Genomic DNA, 16,030 nt, shown 5'->3' on the forward strand with positions numbered 1-16,030 from the left:
TATATATACATATAAAATATTCAAATGGGTAATTGTATGTATATTGCTAAGAAACAAGATTTAAATAGAAAATATCAGTATAATTTTTTGTATGTTTTCAAGAAGCTTAAATTCTCATTGTATCTATTCAAAGGGTTTTAAACAAGGACAACTTAACAGCAGTGAAGAATCAAGATTGAGTTTTAAACATCAACTACTCAGAAACCAAGGAAAGGTCCTCATAAAAAATGGTCGGTTACATCTCTGGGGCAGGAAATTAGTGATGATGGTTGGGTCATATTGGGTCATTGGTGCTCAGCACTAAGGTCTTCCACACTAACAACTTGTGTTAAAATGACATAGATGTCAAAATGAACAAAGATGAGCCAAAGATGGGGCAATTAAAAAAAAAAGAAAGACAAAGAAAGAGAGAAAGAAAACGAAAGGAGAAAGTGAGAGAGAAAGAAAAAGAAAGAAAAAGAAAAGCAAAAAAGAGGGAAAACAGAAAAAAGAAGGAAGTAGGGAGGGAAGGAATGAGGAAGGAGAGAAGGAAGGAGGAAAAGAAGGAGGAAAGAGAGGAAGGGAAGGGAAGAGAACGGGAAGGAGGGAGTAAAGAAAAGAGGGATGAAATGAGGGAGGGCAGGGAGGGAAGAAATAAAGGAGGTCGGGAAGGAGAGAGGGAAGGAAGGTGTAATTGAGTGGTTGAGCATTCTTCTTGCATGCAGCTGATTTAGGATGGATCTTAGCACTCCATATGATTCTCTGAGAGCACCAGGAGTGGATGGATCCGAGTGCAGGGCCCAGTACAAGCCTTGAGCACAGCTGGCCAAAGATAAAAAGAAACATAGAACCAAAAAAGGATAATGAAACATTTTTTCTATTTACTGTAAATACACAAAAAGCCACAAAGAAAATTCTCATTGGCTGGCATGTGACCGAATGAGGATACCTGCTCCCCTGATCATGCTGCTATCCAGGACTAAAACTTCGTAATTTTCTACTACTAAATACCAAAAGCTAGTTACTACTTCCTTTCTTTAGTCTCTTTTACCCGTTTGCTCTTTCTTCCATTATACTTTCACAGAGCACATTTAGATTAGTGTTTTTCGTTTTTGTTTTTTGTGTCCTTTTGAGGAACAGCAATGATTTCCTAATTAACAACTCTTTACTCCTTATGTTTTACCAAAACCTTCTTCTGGGATTTGGCATTTCTTCCAAATGTCGTCATACCCTTCTTCTTCTTCTTCTTTTTTTTTTTTTCAATTTTTTTTCCATAATGGCTTACATATCTTTCACTGTAGTATTTTGGGTACATATTCACATTAAATCAGGGGAATACCCATCACCTAATATGTCCTCTTCTCAATCAAAAATCAAATATACTGAAAATAGGCAGAGTCCTGTCTAGAGGCTTCCAACCTCAGTTTGAGAGAGGATGTGAAAAAAGTAATTAAAATACCACAACAATACACACACACACACAAAAAAAAAATATCGAATTAAATAACCGATAAGCACCACAACAATAAAGACAGGCACCACACAATAATCTCGGTTCTGAAATCAAATCATACTCAAGTGCAAAAAAGAAAGAGAAAGACAAAACAAAATAAAATAAAATAATATTGGAGACATCAACCGTAATCTCCACACCAAAATAAAGACGTCAAAAAAATAGATCATTTATTCTCCTCTTGCTGCTTTCGTGGTATGTGGAAGACTTCTACTTTATCTTGGATGGTAAAATCAGACCTGTTTCTAGAGATCTTGGTGGCTGTGCAGATCAGGGAATGGAGTTTATGGAGTCTTTCTTTGTGGTTCTAGCAGTTATGCTTCTTCAATGTCCTTTTTTTGTTTTTTATGTATTCTAGGTGTTTCAGAATAGTGCTACCATTCTGTGTTTTTCTTTTGTCTTCTGTCTTTTTTTTTTAATAATGCCTTTATTTAAACACCGTGATTAAAACATGATTGTAGTTGGGTTTCAGTTATACAAAGAACACTCTCTTTCACCAGTAAAACTTTCCCACCACCAATGCCCCCCCATCCTTCTTTGAATCATTGGCTGGTGCTTCTGCTTCTTGAAAAACTCTGACTTCATATGAGGTTAGGATCATTTTTTATTTGGAATATTTAAGGATCAGCTTTGGGTCAATGGATCCAACAAAAGCTTTGCATGGAGGAGGCCTATGTGTGATCCACAGCACCGCATTATGTCACGCACCTTTACGAGTAACTACTGAACACTGAGTCAGGGGTAGACCTGAAGCACCATTGGGCATGATTCCCCAAATCAAAACAAATAAAATGCTAAAGATAAGCTTCAGGAGAATTATTTTCTTCTCTTCACTCTCTTGCTTATTATTACATTAATTTCACATTTGAAAGTCTAAGAATGACTCTGAAACCTTGGATCTCCAGGTTTTTGGGTCTTTTTTAATCACTTTTTTCTCTCCTAAGTTCTAATATTTCTACTTAACATAGCACTAGTATGTCCTGTGCTCTTAAGCCCAAACACATAAAAAATAAACAAACTTATAAGATTCCCCAACACTCCTCTTTCTCCTCTTCATAATTTCTTTTCTTTTCTTTTTTCCTTTTTTTTTTTTTTTTGGTTTTTGGGTCACACCTGGCAGTGCTCAGGGGTCACTCCTGGCTCTACTCTCAGAAATTACTCCTGGCAGGCTCAGGGGACCATATGGGATGCCGGGATTCGACCACCAACCTTCTGCATGCAAGACAAACACCTTACATCCATGCTTTCTCTCCGGCGCCCTCTTCGTAATTTTTATAGTAGAGTTGCCTTCCTTTAGATGATCAAGAAAAAGCCTAGATCTTACTGTTTCTTTAACCCCACAGGTTTTGCTGTCTGGATGCCATGGACAATCCTGCTCATATCATCCCATATATGGTGTTTTTACAATCCTTTCTCTTATCAGAATCAGGTAACTTTCCTGTTGTTAACACATATGTCACATTTTGCTTTTCAATAATGAAGTGTGACAGAGTTTAGAAACTGTTGTCAATAATAAATAGTGAAAATACACAAGTTTTTTTTTTTTTTTAAAGGATTCTCTGTTGTGGTCTAAAGCCTGACTGCTTTTGACAACTCTTTTCTGTTCAATAAAATAAAAATAGAGGAAATAATTAGTAAGAATGTTTTACAATTTAAAAATGCTTCAAGGAGTATCAAATTGAGGTTTTTCATTATTTGGGGGGATGGGGGGAGCCTATGATGAGAAGTCAACAACAGAAAAGGGATTTAATTATAGACCACAGGAGCATGTAACCATGACACTAATAATAAAGACAAGTTCAACTTTCAACAGGAAATGGAAATAGACACACTAGACTAGAAAACCTCATTAGTCTTGAAACCAAACCATTATCCACTCACCAAATTAAGAGCGGTCATTATAGGAAAATAACACAGTGGTAACCAATACTTTCTCGCAAATCAGTCTTCAAAGATGTCTCAGCACTTGGGAGCATTTACTTAGAAATGTCTACCCAGTCTTGTTGCCTTCCTGTTTGTCATGAAAGGACCAACATATAGAATGATCTTGCTTTTGTAGTATAATTTTACTCCTAGTAAAAATAGTTCACCTACATGGTAATATCAAGAGCCAACTAGGCTACACAAGAGTAAATCAAAAGTTAACAATCACTCAGAATCTAATCACTTATCAACATTTGAAAGTGGTGGAGGAAAACATGTCAAACTAGATGTGATAATATGGGAGTGGTGTAGGAGGGTCGTCTTATAATGTCATGTTTGGGCTTTCATTCATTTGCATATCTAAATTGTTCTACCAATGGCTAGTGAATTAACAAAATTCATGTCTACCTCTGATACAACTCAATTTTTTTGTTTTGTTTTTGTTTTTGTTTTTTGGGCCACACCCATTTGATGCTCAGGGGTTACTCCTGGCTAAGCGCTCAGAAATTGCCCTACATGCTCCACTGTCAGCAGAAACATAAGAATATATTGGTATGGGAGGGGCCACTAAGGGGTTGACTTCAACCAGATCTTAACACACAAAAATGTCATTTCATTTTAGTGATACTCATTAAAATAAGGAGGATCTTTTCAATGCAGTCTATAGACAGTGTTGATTAAAGCAGATTTAATATGGAATTCTTTGATTATCTCTGCATGGATGGCACAGTAGACTTAAAAATATGAAGAGTTTAGAATTAAACTGTCAAAAATATTATTTTTGATTATATTTTGAAAGCATTAAAGCTCGTGCTTAATTTTTGATAATATAAGACAAATACGAATCAAATGCAGTATGCAAAAAAGTTAGAAAAGTTCAATTAACCTCCTACACAAGTTGAATTCCTTGGAAGGATGCCTCTGCCTGGAACAGATTTGCTATTAAGAGGATCTTTAGTGCCTGCATGTTTATCCCTTTTAACAATTTAAAGACTTGTGACTTGGTTTTTACAATAGAGGGCTACCTAAATGTTTCTTTATTTTTTGTAAAAAAAATTAGCTTTGAATGTCTTTTTTTTTTAACTTTTCCCAACAAGATCCCCACAGGTACATGTATGTTAATGTTTCTATTATTCTAATGAAATTTTCCTGAAATTTCAATGCATGTGCATGTATAGCATTGGTTACAATCACACATGTGGCCCATTTAAAAGGATATAATGCAATTGGGTTTTCCAATATTTATTATTTATTTGGTTTTGGTGTAAACTTGCATAATAACAGAAGTTTGGGTAACTTTACCTTTCTTTTGACCTCCATTTTTCTCCTTCACACTTTATAGCTACTTATGGACAGGTTTTGTCAGAACAATAAACGATTTTTAAACTCATTCAATGGGCATTGGCTGTTATGTAATTTAAGGCCCAGAACTAAAAAGAACATAGCCAAGATTAGACTATAAATTAGGAAAAATCCTTTGCCACCTGTAGTTTCATATAAAGAATGAAATATAAAATAAAAGCAATCCCACTATGGTCTTAATATCCAGAGACAATAGAGATAAAGGCCAGGAGAACTGGTCCATGGTAGGAAGATTGCTATAAAGAGTGCGAATGCAGTTAGGGCAGAGAAGGGACCACTGTGATTATATCTGCTAGAGGGATATGATTTCCAGTAAGAGTTGGAAATGATCACACTGGACAAGAACATGGTGCTGAAAGGAAGCAAAGTGATATGTATGATACCCTCTCAGTAACAATATCACAAACCTCAATGTCTAAAAGAAAAATAAAAGGGAGGAAGAGAGAGTAAGAGAAAGAGGGAGAGGGAGAGACAAAAGGAAAATGGCACAGAGACAGACATGGTAGAAGGCAAAGGGGAGAATAGGAGGGAAACTAGGGACATTGGTGACGGGAAATGCACACTGGTGAAGGGAAGGACATTTTATAACTAAAATTCAATTGTGAACAACTTCTATATCAGAATGATTCAATGAAAATTATTATTTTTCTTAAAACCCATATAATAATTTTCAGACACAAAAGAGAAAGAGCTGGAAGTTCCAGCTCACCTCAGGAAGCTCACCACAAAGAGTGATGAGTTTAGTTAGAGAAATAACTACATTTTGAACTGTCCTAATAATGAGAATGTATGAGGGAAATGGAGAGCCTGTTTAGAGTACAGGCGGGGGTCGGGTGGGGAGGAGGGAGACTTGGGACATTGGTGATGGGAATGTTGCACTGGTGATGGGAGGTGTTCTTTACATGACTGAAACCCAAACACAATCATGTATGTAATCAAGGTGTTTAAATAAAAATATATATAATAAAAAAAAAGAATGATTCCATGAAAGAAGTTATTTATTAAAACATAAAATGAATATAAAAAAATCAAAGCTATCCTAGGATAGAGTTGCATACATGAAAAAGGTAAATATGGTCTCCAGTACATTGGTGAAGAAAAGATATGTTCAGAACGAAATACTAAAGCCAAATTTAGCCAAATAAAGACAATAGAATCAAGAGACCTAAACTATAACAATATAAACTTAAAATGTATTTGTTACACTGGAAGGCCAGGAAAAGCTAAAAGTGGACGTATGATATACATGCTGAGAACTTTGGTGGAGGGAAGTTAACACAGGTGGAGGGAATGGCCTTAATATACTGTCACTGTATGCCTGAAATCCACCTATAAAGGACACAATGGTCTCAATAAAATTTTAAAAAAAGGTAAATAAATATTGCTTTCTTTTTCTTTCTTTATTTTTAAAATTACTTAGATAATTAATGTATGTCCCTAAATAAACAAATAAATTAATTAGGTCCTAATTAGTTATGCAGTGATCAATGGGTCCAGGTCTGATTCCTGGAGATACTTAAGCCAAGGGTTGGCATTTGGATGCCAGAGTTTGAGGCTGATCAGACCCTGAAAAGTTGGGGCTAAAAAGGACCTAGGTACCACTCCAGGGGGTTGGTGGTTGTACAGTGTGTGGGTTGAACTAGGGTTCCATGGAAAATTCACCCTGGCCCCTGTACTATTTCTACAGTTCCTGTTCACTTTTCCAATTGCAGGGGATCCAAGTAGGCCCAAGTATCCAAGTATGGCTTTCCCATGGAACCCCATTCGTGTACTATTTTACTTTATTTTCACACTGAATTCCATCTGGTACTGTGAACAAAGACCATCTAGAAAATCCTTGAGAAAAGCAAGGGCCAGAGAAAAGAAAATCAAAGCTCACATGATGGTTATGTAGGAGGCTCAGCGAAGAAGAGAATCCCAAAATCAGTATCCTGCCCAAGAAAAACTAGGCCGGGGGCGGGAGGACCAAGAAAGATGTGGAGGGATGTCGCTCTGAATTCATTGATGTTTTTCCAAATTTGCCATTTTGAACTCTTGCCACTAAAAGCACTAAACAAACCCAATAAATCATTTCTAGTGCTTGCTTAACATTGCAAAAAAGGGGAGAATTGATTTAAAAAAAAAAACTGTTGTGGGAAGGCAACTTTTAGTTGAATGTTTTTATTTGCTTGCTTTTCTTGAAATGTTTATCATAAACATACCACAAGGAAAATGTGCTTTGGCTTTAGAAAATGATTTCTCCCCATTCATAAAAGAGATTTATATCTAGAAACAGTCTGCTGTTTAGTAGGAGAGGCAAAAAAAATCTCTGTGGCAACAACCTATTTTTCTCTTAAGCAGAAAAACTTATTTCTATTCCTTGACTCCCTGTAGAAAAATTTTCTGTCATCTAGTACTGTGTCCTAAGTATAGTGCCCCTGATGTAGCAGTGGAGGAAAGAGCTAAAACAACAAACCCTTGGCCAGAGGCTTGGTAGAAGGAATATTCTGCTGGTGGAGTTGAGCTCTGTTTTTCAAATATATGAATGGTTTTGCCTTTAAAAAACAGAAAAGGAAAGAAAGAACAACTTACTGAGAGCAATTAGGAGTCAAGAGAGTGAGTGCACTTTGCGCACAATTATTTCTTAGAATTTGATAGCACTATTAGTGCCAGCAAAACAGAATTCATCTGTCCCATAGAAACTAGATCATCTTACAGGCAATTTACATGGGTCTTCTCCAACATGGCAGCTGCCTCTCAGTGATAATAAACTTGACCGGGGGGTGGGGGGGAGGCGTGGAGAAGATGGCACCCTTTGGTTTCTATTTTCTTTTTATACTTTTCTGTGGCGAACTCTCAGGCAGGACTAAATGAAGGGATACATTCCTGTTTAACACCAAGGCCACTTTTGTGTTTTCTCATGCCAGAACACACCAAAGGATTCATTCCTCCTTTCCAGATTACTTTCCCAGGTGTTATTATCTTGAGCTTACCCCACCCCACCCCAAGACTAAATTTTTTTATAGCTTACAATGACCTTTATTTCTTGGTTACAAGAAGAGATAACTATATTAAGTGTTCGGTACCCACTTTTGTAGGATATGGGGAAGGCTAAACACAGCAAGGATAAAATTAGCCACAAGCACATGACAAGCTGGGAAATTACGAGCTACCAGAATCAAGATATTATGGGTTGTCATCAGGGAATGAATCAAACTATAATTCTCTTTAAATGGAAGCAAAACAGAATACATGCATGCCCTCAGTTCTTAAAATGGGGGATGGCAGCCCCAAAGCTTTTTATATTCTTACAATCATAAACACCACTTACTAATGAGAAAGAATGGCACTAAATCCTACCATTGGCTTTGTAAAGCACAAGTGTTTGGATTTGCAAAGAAGGTCTAAGAGAATGGGCAATGAGTAAAATCAATCTTCCATAAATCCTTCTCCTCCTGGCAGCTTTGGTCATCCCTGGATGATTAGCAAAACTAGTAATCCATGGGTGATAAGGGTACTTAGGACTTTTGGTTCTCTCTTCTGTTTCTAGAAATATAAACAGCCTATGGAAGTGGATAACTTTTCAAAGCTACTTTCACAATGCCTGAGATATAATAAAATAGTGAAACTATCTTCTATCCCGGTTCTCAATTAAATAATACACTCTGAAAAAAATTCTACATCTTTATTGAACAAAAATACTGTCTGCAATCTGATTGGGCAAACTAAAAAAAGATCAGATCAGAGTAGGCTAAATAGAGATTGAAAAATTACCCAAAAGGATTGATATGGTAGCTTACAAGGCAAAGACATACAGAGTATCCTAAGTTCTAGAAAATTCACAGAGCCTATGTATGAAATTTCAAGTGAACTGGAAGAGTTTTTATTGCTATGCATGTATCATTGTCATAAAGATCTCCTATCCTCTAATGCCAAAAGGATTATTGAAGTTATATTTGAAATTTTGTAATAAGAGTAGGTCAATAGTTAGAAAAGTATGAAAAACCTATATAAATATTTTTTTCTCTTTTACACTTTGTCGGGTTGTTGGGGCCACATCATCAGTGTTTAATCAAGGCTGACTCCTGACTCGTTTACCACTCCTCAAGGATTCTCAAGGTTCACATGCAGTCCCAGAGACTAAAATACACACTTGCTATTTACAAGCCAAGTGTTTCGATCCCTTGCCATCTCTTAGGCCCTTATTTTATAAAGTGCTGTTTTATATTTGTGTATATAACTTTATACTCATCACATATTCCAAAGTGTTCTTAAATGTTAATTAAATTCACCAGAATTTTATTTGATGGTGGTTTTAATTATAAAAAAAATAAAAATCCATTGCCTATCTATTTGGAATTTAAAAGTTGCATGACAGCATGGTGGAGTTTAAGCAGAAACTAGTGAATTTAAAAATTCCTTCCAAAATGCATTATATTCTATGAGGGTTATATGGGAGTAATCCAAGACTAATTAGCAATAATGAAGAAAAATGCATGAGTTTGAGGACCTGAATAGTGACAATGACTATCAGAAGATGCGAATTCTCCTGGTTCTGCTATAAGCCACCTAATGGATTTTCATAGAGCTGAAGCTGTCAGTGGGAATCCTGGAATACAATACCACAAGGGAAATAAAAGATTAACAAAATCTGGTTCCTTCTCAATATTGGTTTATAAGCTGGTCGGGCAGGTAAGATAGTGATGAACTAATGCATGCATAGAATAAAACTAAGATGAAAGTAAATCAAACCCAATGAAAATTATACAAAGGAAGGACTATCACTGCCAAGAGAGTCTGAAGAGGATTTTCTGGAATAATTACAACAAATGAGCCTGCAAGAAGGAACTAATTCAGAGAAGGAATCTTAGAGGTAAAGAACCTCCAGGAAATATTTACCCAGGTGACTTCAGACATGTCGGGAACTCACCAGGTTCACCTAATCCCCAAAACTCCCTCTGTACTCACCTTCCTCATGACATTAGTTTTTCAGTTTTGCAAACTATTGTTTGTAATATTTGTTGTAGATTCATGATCACCAAGATAAGAAGTCTAGACAGCAGCTTCAAAAGAAGCTGAGTCAGAAAACATGAGGATCCCAGCTCTGCCCTAGGAGCGCTCTGGCTGCTCCCCAGTGACACATGGAAAGAAAAAGAAAAATTGCAGGCGCACAGGTTTTCCCTGGGCCCACAGGTATTGCCTGGGTACATGATGACCAAGCACATGTCATCTGTGTCTGCTCTCTTGAGCTGTGCACTTTTATGCTTTCATACTTTCAGGCTGGAATGTGTACTGGGACTCTCTCTGCCCTTGGAAAAGCCTTTTGAGACCATTACTTTCTTACTCATTCTTATACTCTCCCTCCCATTCCTCAGAATTTCCAAACAAAAACTGTTTTTATGTAAAAAAAAAAAGAAAGTGAGAGAGAATGGTGGTAGAGAAAAAGAGGGGCAAGAGCAATATGCAAAAGGAGGTAATTTATTACAATTTGGGCAGAGAGAGAGGGAGAGAGAGAGAGAAAGAGAAAGAGAGAGAAAGAGAGAGAGAAAGGGAGAATGGCATGAATTTTTTTTGGAGCTGGAAGGAGAATTTTATTTCCAGAGGATGTTCATAGTTTTTCCCCTTCAAGGTGAGGTAGGGTGTGAAATTTATGGCTATTTGAAATTAGCTTGATTCTGGATGCAATGAATGTTGATACCAATCAGAGTAGAAAATATAAGAAACTAACTTGATATGAAAGTTCTCCTTCATTTAGGGATATGGCAAGTCTGTACTCAGGCATCACTCCTGATCAGGCTTGTCAGACCATACAGGATGTCAGGATCAAACCTGGATTGACCACATGCAAGGCAAGAGTCCTATTGGCTATACTATTGCTCCAGCCCCTGAGCTATGGCACAGAACACTGACAAGAGGAGGTCTACAGCAATAGTTTTTGACTTTTCAAAATGCCAGTACATATTCTGACTTGCCACTAAGGAGCTGGGGAGAATCATGCTTGGACTATCTTGTCAGTGGAGTCCTGAATTGCTGCTAAAGATTCTCCAGTGCCCAGAACAGTCCCCAACAAGAAAGAAGTATTCAGTAGGAGGGGCTGGCGATAGAACACAAGTGGAGATTTAACACAGCATAGGTGGCCTGTACAGAGCCTTATTTAAGCCTTGATTCTGAGGCTTTCATATCCCATTCCATATCCTATTGCTAGTGGAATGCTGATGGGTTCATTACTGGGGTGGCCAGTAATGTACACACAAAGAAATGTAGAGGACATAGCACAGGTAGTATGGGATGTGTATTCAATGCCTCTGCACAATTACATCCTTAAAATCTAATCTTGAACATAGGCCCAGCAAGGTGACCTTAAAACTTACTGAAAGGACCAAAAATCCAAAAGAAAAAGAATAGAAAAAAAGGAAATGCAGATAGTGTTCTTGAGAAATTTCGGTCTACGAGTCAGAAATTTCAAGTCAAGAACTTCACAAAGTGGAAATTAGTTGAGATGTGACCAGGTTGTCATTAATTCTGTAGAGATATTCAAGAGAAAATAACATCCCAGAAATATCTGGAAAGGAAAACAAGTAGGTGACTGATTAAAATCTATGGGCAAGACCTGGCTAAGTGAGTTATTTGAGGGGAGGAAATAACAAACATTTTAAGTAACTGCAATGACTAGAAGAATGTGTCAGAAAGTTAGCATTTAAGAGGAAAGGCAGGAGTAAGGTGAGATCTAGAAAGTGACCAGTTGAAATCTTAGAATAACACCTCACTGAAGACACACTAGAGCTTGTAACAGGGAAACACTGTACATTGGTCACAGAACCTTCTGAAAGACAAGAAAAACAGCTGGGGGGAGACTGGTGAGAAGAAAAGGAAGAGGAAAGTGAAGAAAAACAGTAGAGGAAAGAAGTGAAGCAATTGTCAGAACATGGAAACACCCCAAAAGTTCAACTACAGACATATGAATAAAGATGTTATAGCATATATACACAATGAATACTATTTAACAATTAATAAACCATATAGTTCATTGCAACATGGATGGTACTAGAGGGTATCATGTTAAATGAGATAAACCATAGGAAAATGAACATATACTGGATGATCTCACTCACCAGTGGTGCATAAAGAAACAAAATATTCATTGATAACCTGATTACTGTTGTACAAATTAAGAATAGTGGAGAGCTAATGAATAAATGTAGAGATGATGAGTACAGAGGATTATTATGAGGGGTCTTTTGATGGTAACTGCACACTAAACCTATAAATATCAACACAATCATAAACACATATCTAAACTATAATAAATTTTTAAGTGGAAAGAGACAAAAACAGACCTAAGGGAAGGGAAGAGGAGGAGAATAAAAAGAGGAAAAAAAGGCAGAATGGAAGGGAGAAGCTTGGAGGTGAGGAGCACTGCAGAGACACTCTGGAAAAGGCTTTTGAGCTTTGTGGACAGGCAACAACTCAAAGAATTCATATCCTTGAAACCAATTTTGCAAGATACATTGAAAAAATTTCAAAGGTCAAGACAAATTTTTCAACATGTTGCATTGTGTTCGTAATTACTAATATGGGTGTCAGTTACTAGATTTACAAAGATGTATTAACTCTTAGCTTGCTAAGGGATTTTTATATATTTTAATAATAATGAGTAAATATCTCTTTTATATTGGTTGTTCTGTGTCTGATCACTGTTTTACATCAAGAGATTTTTTTTCTCTTTTTTTTTTTTTGGTGAGGGGGGGTCACACCCGGCGGTGCTCAGGGGTTACTCCTGGCTGTCTGTTCAGAAATAGCTCCTGACAGGCACAGGGGACCATATGGGACACCGGGATTCGAACCAACCACCTTTGGTCCTGGATCGGCTGCTTGCAAGGCAAACGCCGCTGTGCTATCTCTCCGGGCCCCATCAAGAGATTTTTATTGCAAAATTTTACTTAGTAAAGCATATAATTATCAATGACCTATCACATATTTTCTGATAAAAATACAAAATCAGGGGCCAGAGAGATAGCATGGAGGTAAAGTGTTTGCCTTGCATACAGAAGGATGGTGGTTCAAATCCCAGAATCCCATATGGTTCCCTGAGCCTGCCAGGAGCGATTTCTGAGCTTAGAATCAGAAGTAACCCCTGAGTGCTGCTGGGTGTGACCCAAAAACAAAACAAAACAAAACAAAAATACAAAATAATGTTCCCTTTCTTAAGATAAAATATTTTGTACTACTATAGGCCTATTTATCTTTTCCATTTCAATTGTTTTCATTCTCTTAACTCTACCAAGTTTTACATTTGTAAGTTTTGCTTATTTAATGAAAATCAAAAAATATAGTAGCATAGCAATATTTAAAAAGAACCTTATTTATAACAGGGAAAGGCATGAGAATTACCACAATAAGATTTAAGTACAAAGTAAAATGTAATGCAATGTGTTTTAGAATCCAGGATTGAGAGCTTAGTGATGACTTTATTCAAGGGAAACATGCAGGATAACTTTCTGGGGATTATTGTACAAATTCAGTGTGGGTGCTGTCTACAATCATTTAGACTAGCAATGGGAGTGGAGCCAAGGAGTGTCTCTGGCATGGGGCACCTGTGGGTGAATGGTCAATCCTCTAACTCATATATAGGAAAAGAATAGAGCCCACATTGCTCAAGCCAATTCAAACAATATTCCAAATAAGGTCACACACTGGAGAATCAAGTCACTGATATGCATTCACAGAAACTGCAAGTGACTTTCAGAACTCTGTCAAATTTCTTTCAAAGTGGGAAAATTGGAGCAGGAAAAGAAAAGACTAGAGTAGCTTGAAAGTTACAAGGCTCCAAATGAATTTTAAGAAGACCTGTTCAATGTGGTCCCCACTTAGACTCCATGTGATTAGACAGCGACCGTCCAACCCAAAACCCTAGATCTCAGACATAGAACCGACACAGTTCTCTGCAACAGCTCCAGAAACCAAACTCCCTCTGGGACATTCTTAATACTGCTCTGACACCAACAAGCATAAGTTTTGATAAGACATCCTGACAATGAGGTTATGACAACAACTTGGTCTAAGAGCAGATTGTCTTACCTCACCACCTAACGATAAGATGAAATCAGAAGACATGTTATCCTTTGATCTGTGCAAAAGCCAAGATCGCTAACTTTAGAAGACTGACTGTGACAACCATGACTGGGCAGAACCTATCCTGGAACCAATAAAAAGACCCTAGTTTAGGCTTTTGCCTACAACCTGTACAACAACCGAGATATCTAATTTTAGAGGCTTGACTGAGACAACTGCAGCTGAGCAGAACTTCTGGAAACATAATGAAAGACTCTATCTTAAGCTCCACCTATGATCTATGCAAAAAACAAGACCACCAACTACAGAAGACTGATTAAAAAACAACAGTGTTGGAACAGGACTTCTAGAACCATAAAGAAAGACTCCATCCTAGGCTTCATTGTATGATCTGTGCAAATACCAAGATCTCTAGTTACAGAGGCCTGATTTCATCATCCACGACTGAGCAGAAAGTTTCCAGACATCACAAAAGGACCTAGGGGAGAGAATAAGAGCATGTACAGAACCTGTAGTTATTCTCATGACAGTATAGTTCAATGGAGGAGAAACCCTGTATCTCTTAGGCCAAGGGAATCCCCATTCTAATCTCCCCAATATTTACTGTGCCTATGCAAAAAAAAGAGCACAAATTAACTTTTTGTTATTGTTGTTACTTGTTTTTGTTTTTGTTTTAATTGTGTGTGTGTTTGTGCTTTGTTTTGTTTTGTTTTTATCTCGGGACCATGGTTTTATTGTTTGGTTGTTGTCTTTATTGCTGTGGTGTTTATCGGATTTTTGTTTGTTTTTGTATTCCTGTTATGTTTTTCTTCCTTTTCCCTTTCTTCTATTAAATTGATATTTATAGCCTCTAGAAGGATTCCTCCCATTTTTTGTTTGTTTAATCCCCCCCCCCCGCTTCTTTTTTTTAATTTCCTTCTAATAGAACCACATAACTTGAACCATCTTGTTCTACCATATAAATTGGAGGACTAAACAGTCGTATGAATATCTAGTAGAAATAAAAAATGATGAGACTTAAACACCAAATTCAAAGCCAACAATAACAACATTGATACCCAATCTACAACAAGCTAGACACAGAGGGGACCACTTAAACTAGCAGCCCGGAAAACAAAAAAGGAGGATACAGGATGCTTGCTGGGAACAGGGGTGGAGGGAGGACAACATTGGTGGTGGGAATGCCCCTGATTCAATCTCACTATGTACCTAAAATATTACTATGAAAGATTTATAATCCATTTATAATTTATAATTTAAAATTTATAAATTATAATTTAAAATTAAATTAAAATGTATAATTTAAAATTATTTAAAAAAGACCTGTTCATTATTTTATATAACATAAGACAAATATAGTGTTAGAAATTTATATTCATAATATATATTTATAAGCACATATATGTGTGTATATAAGCAAATATATATACAAGTATACATATATTCAAAATGCAATGTTCGTTTTGACTGCCCTCATTATGTGCTCAAGAAGATATGTTTGAATGATCCAGTGAATCATGGAGCCATAACACTGTAACCACACATAGGAAAGATAGGGTTGAAGCACAAGTCTAGAGTAAGGCTCTTGCCTTGCATGCAGCCAACGCAGGTTCAATCTCCAGAACCCTATATAGTCCCCAAGCCAATCAAGAGTGATTACTAAATGCAGAGACAGGAGTAAGCCTGAGCTCTGCTAGGTATGATTCCAAAAGTAAAAAAAAATTATAAAATAATAGAGCATATTTGAGACATCTAAGAGAAAGCTTTTCTTAAGTTTTGTGAGCTTAACTAGCTTGTATCAACAGAATTCACCTATTTGTAAAGCAAACATATCCAATACAGTTTCAGAACTCTTCCTGAAGCTTCCATTCTAAACTGATGATTGTCTTTCAAACTATAGTTTGTAACTCACCTGTCCAGAAGCAAGTTAGGAGCAAAGAGAAGCTTCCCTGGGTGCTCCATGGAGCGCCAGATCAGACCTATCATCAGTATCTCGAGCCAGGCACATTCCAGAAGGTGGACTTGATCATGGAGGCTCAAATCCACGAAGCCTGGAAGAAAAGAGAGATCTCATTGATTTCAAATGAAACTCTATTACTGGAGTAACAAATGCTACCAGTGATCAAAACTTGAGGGGCCAGTTGCTATGCATTGGAGTAACAGCAAAATCCTCTTTGACAGGAAAGTCCAGTAACTCTTTAA

At 37.0% G+C, this 16,030-nt stretch overlaps 1 protein-coding gene across 1 annotated transcript in view; it reads right to left on the bottom strand.

Annotated features, from left to right (window-relative positions):
* Window positions 1-16,030, bottom strand: part of ESR1 (estrogen receptor 1) — a 281,586-nt gene that overhangs the window by 58,886 nt on the left and 206,670 nt on the right. The window contains exon 5 of the mRNA XM_049765462.1: window positions 15,741-15,879. Within this exon, the coding sequence (XP_049621419.1) occupies window positions 15,741-15,879 (139 nt within the window). The remainder of the gene's footprint in view (window positions 1-15,740; window positions 15,880-16,030) is intronic.

The sequence above is a fragment of the Suncus etruscus genome, chromosome 18, assembly GCF_024139225.1.
Source record: "Suncus etruscus isolate mSunEtr1 chromosome 18, mSunEtr1.pri.cur, whole genome shotgun sequence".
Lineage (NCBI taxonomy): Eukaryota > Metazoa > Chordata > Mammalia > Eulipotyphla > Soricidae > Suncus > Suncus etruscus.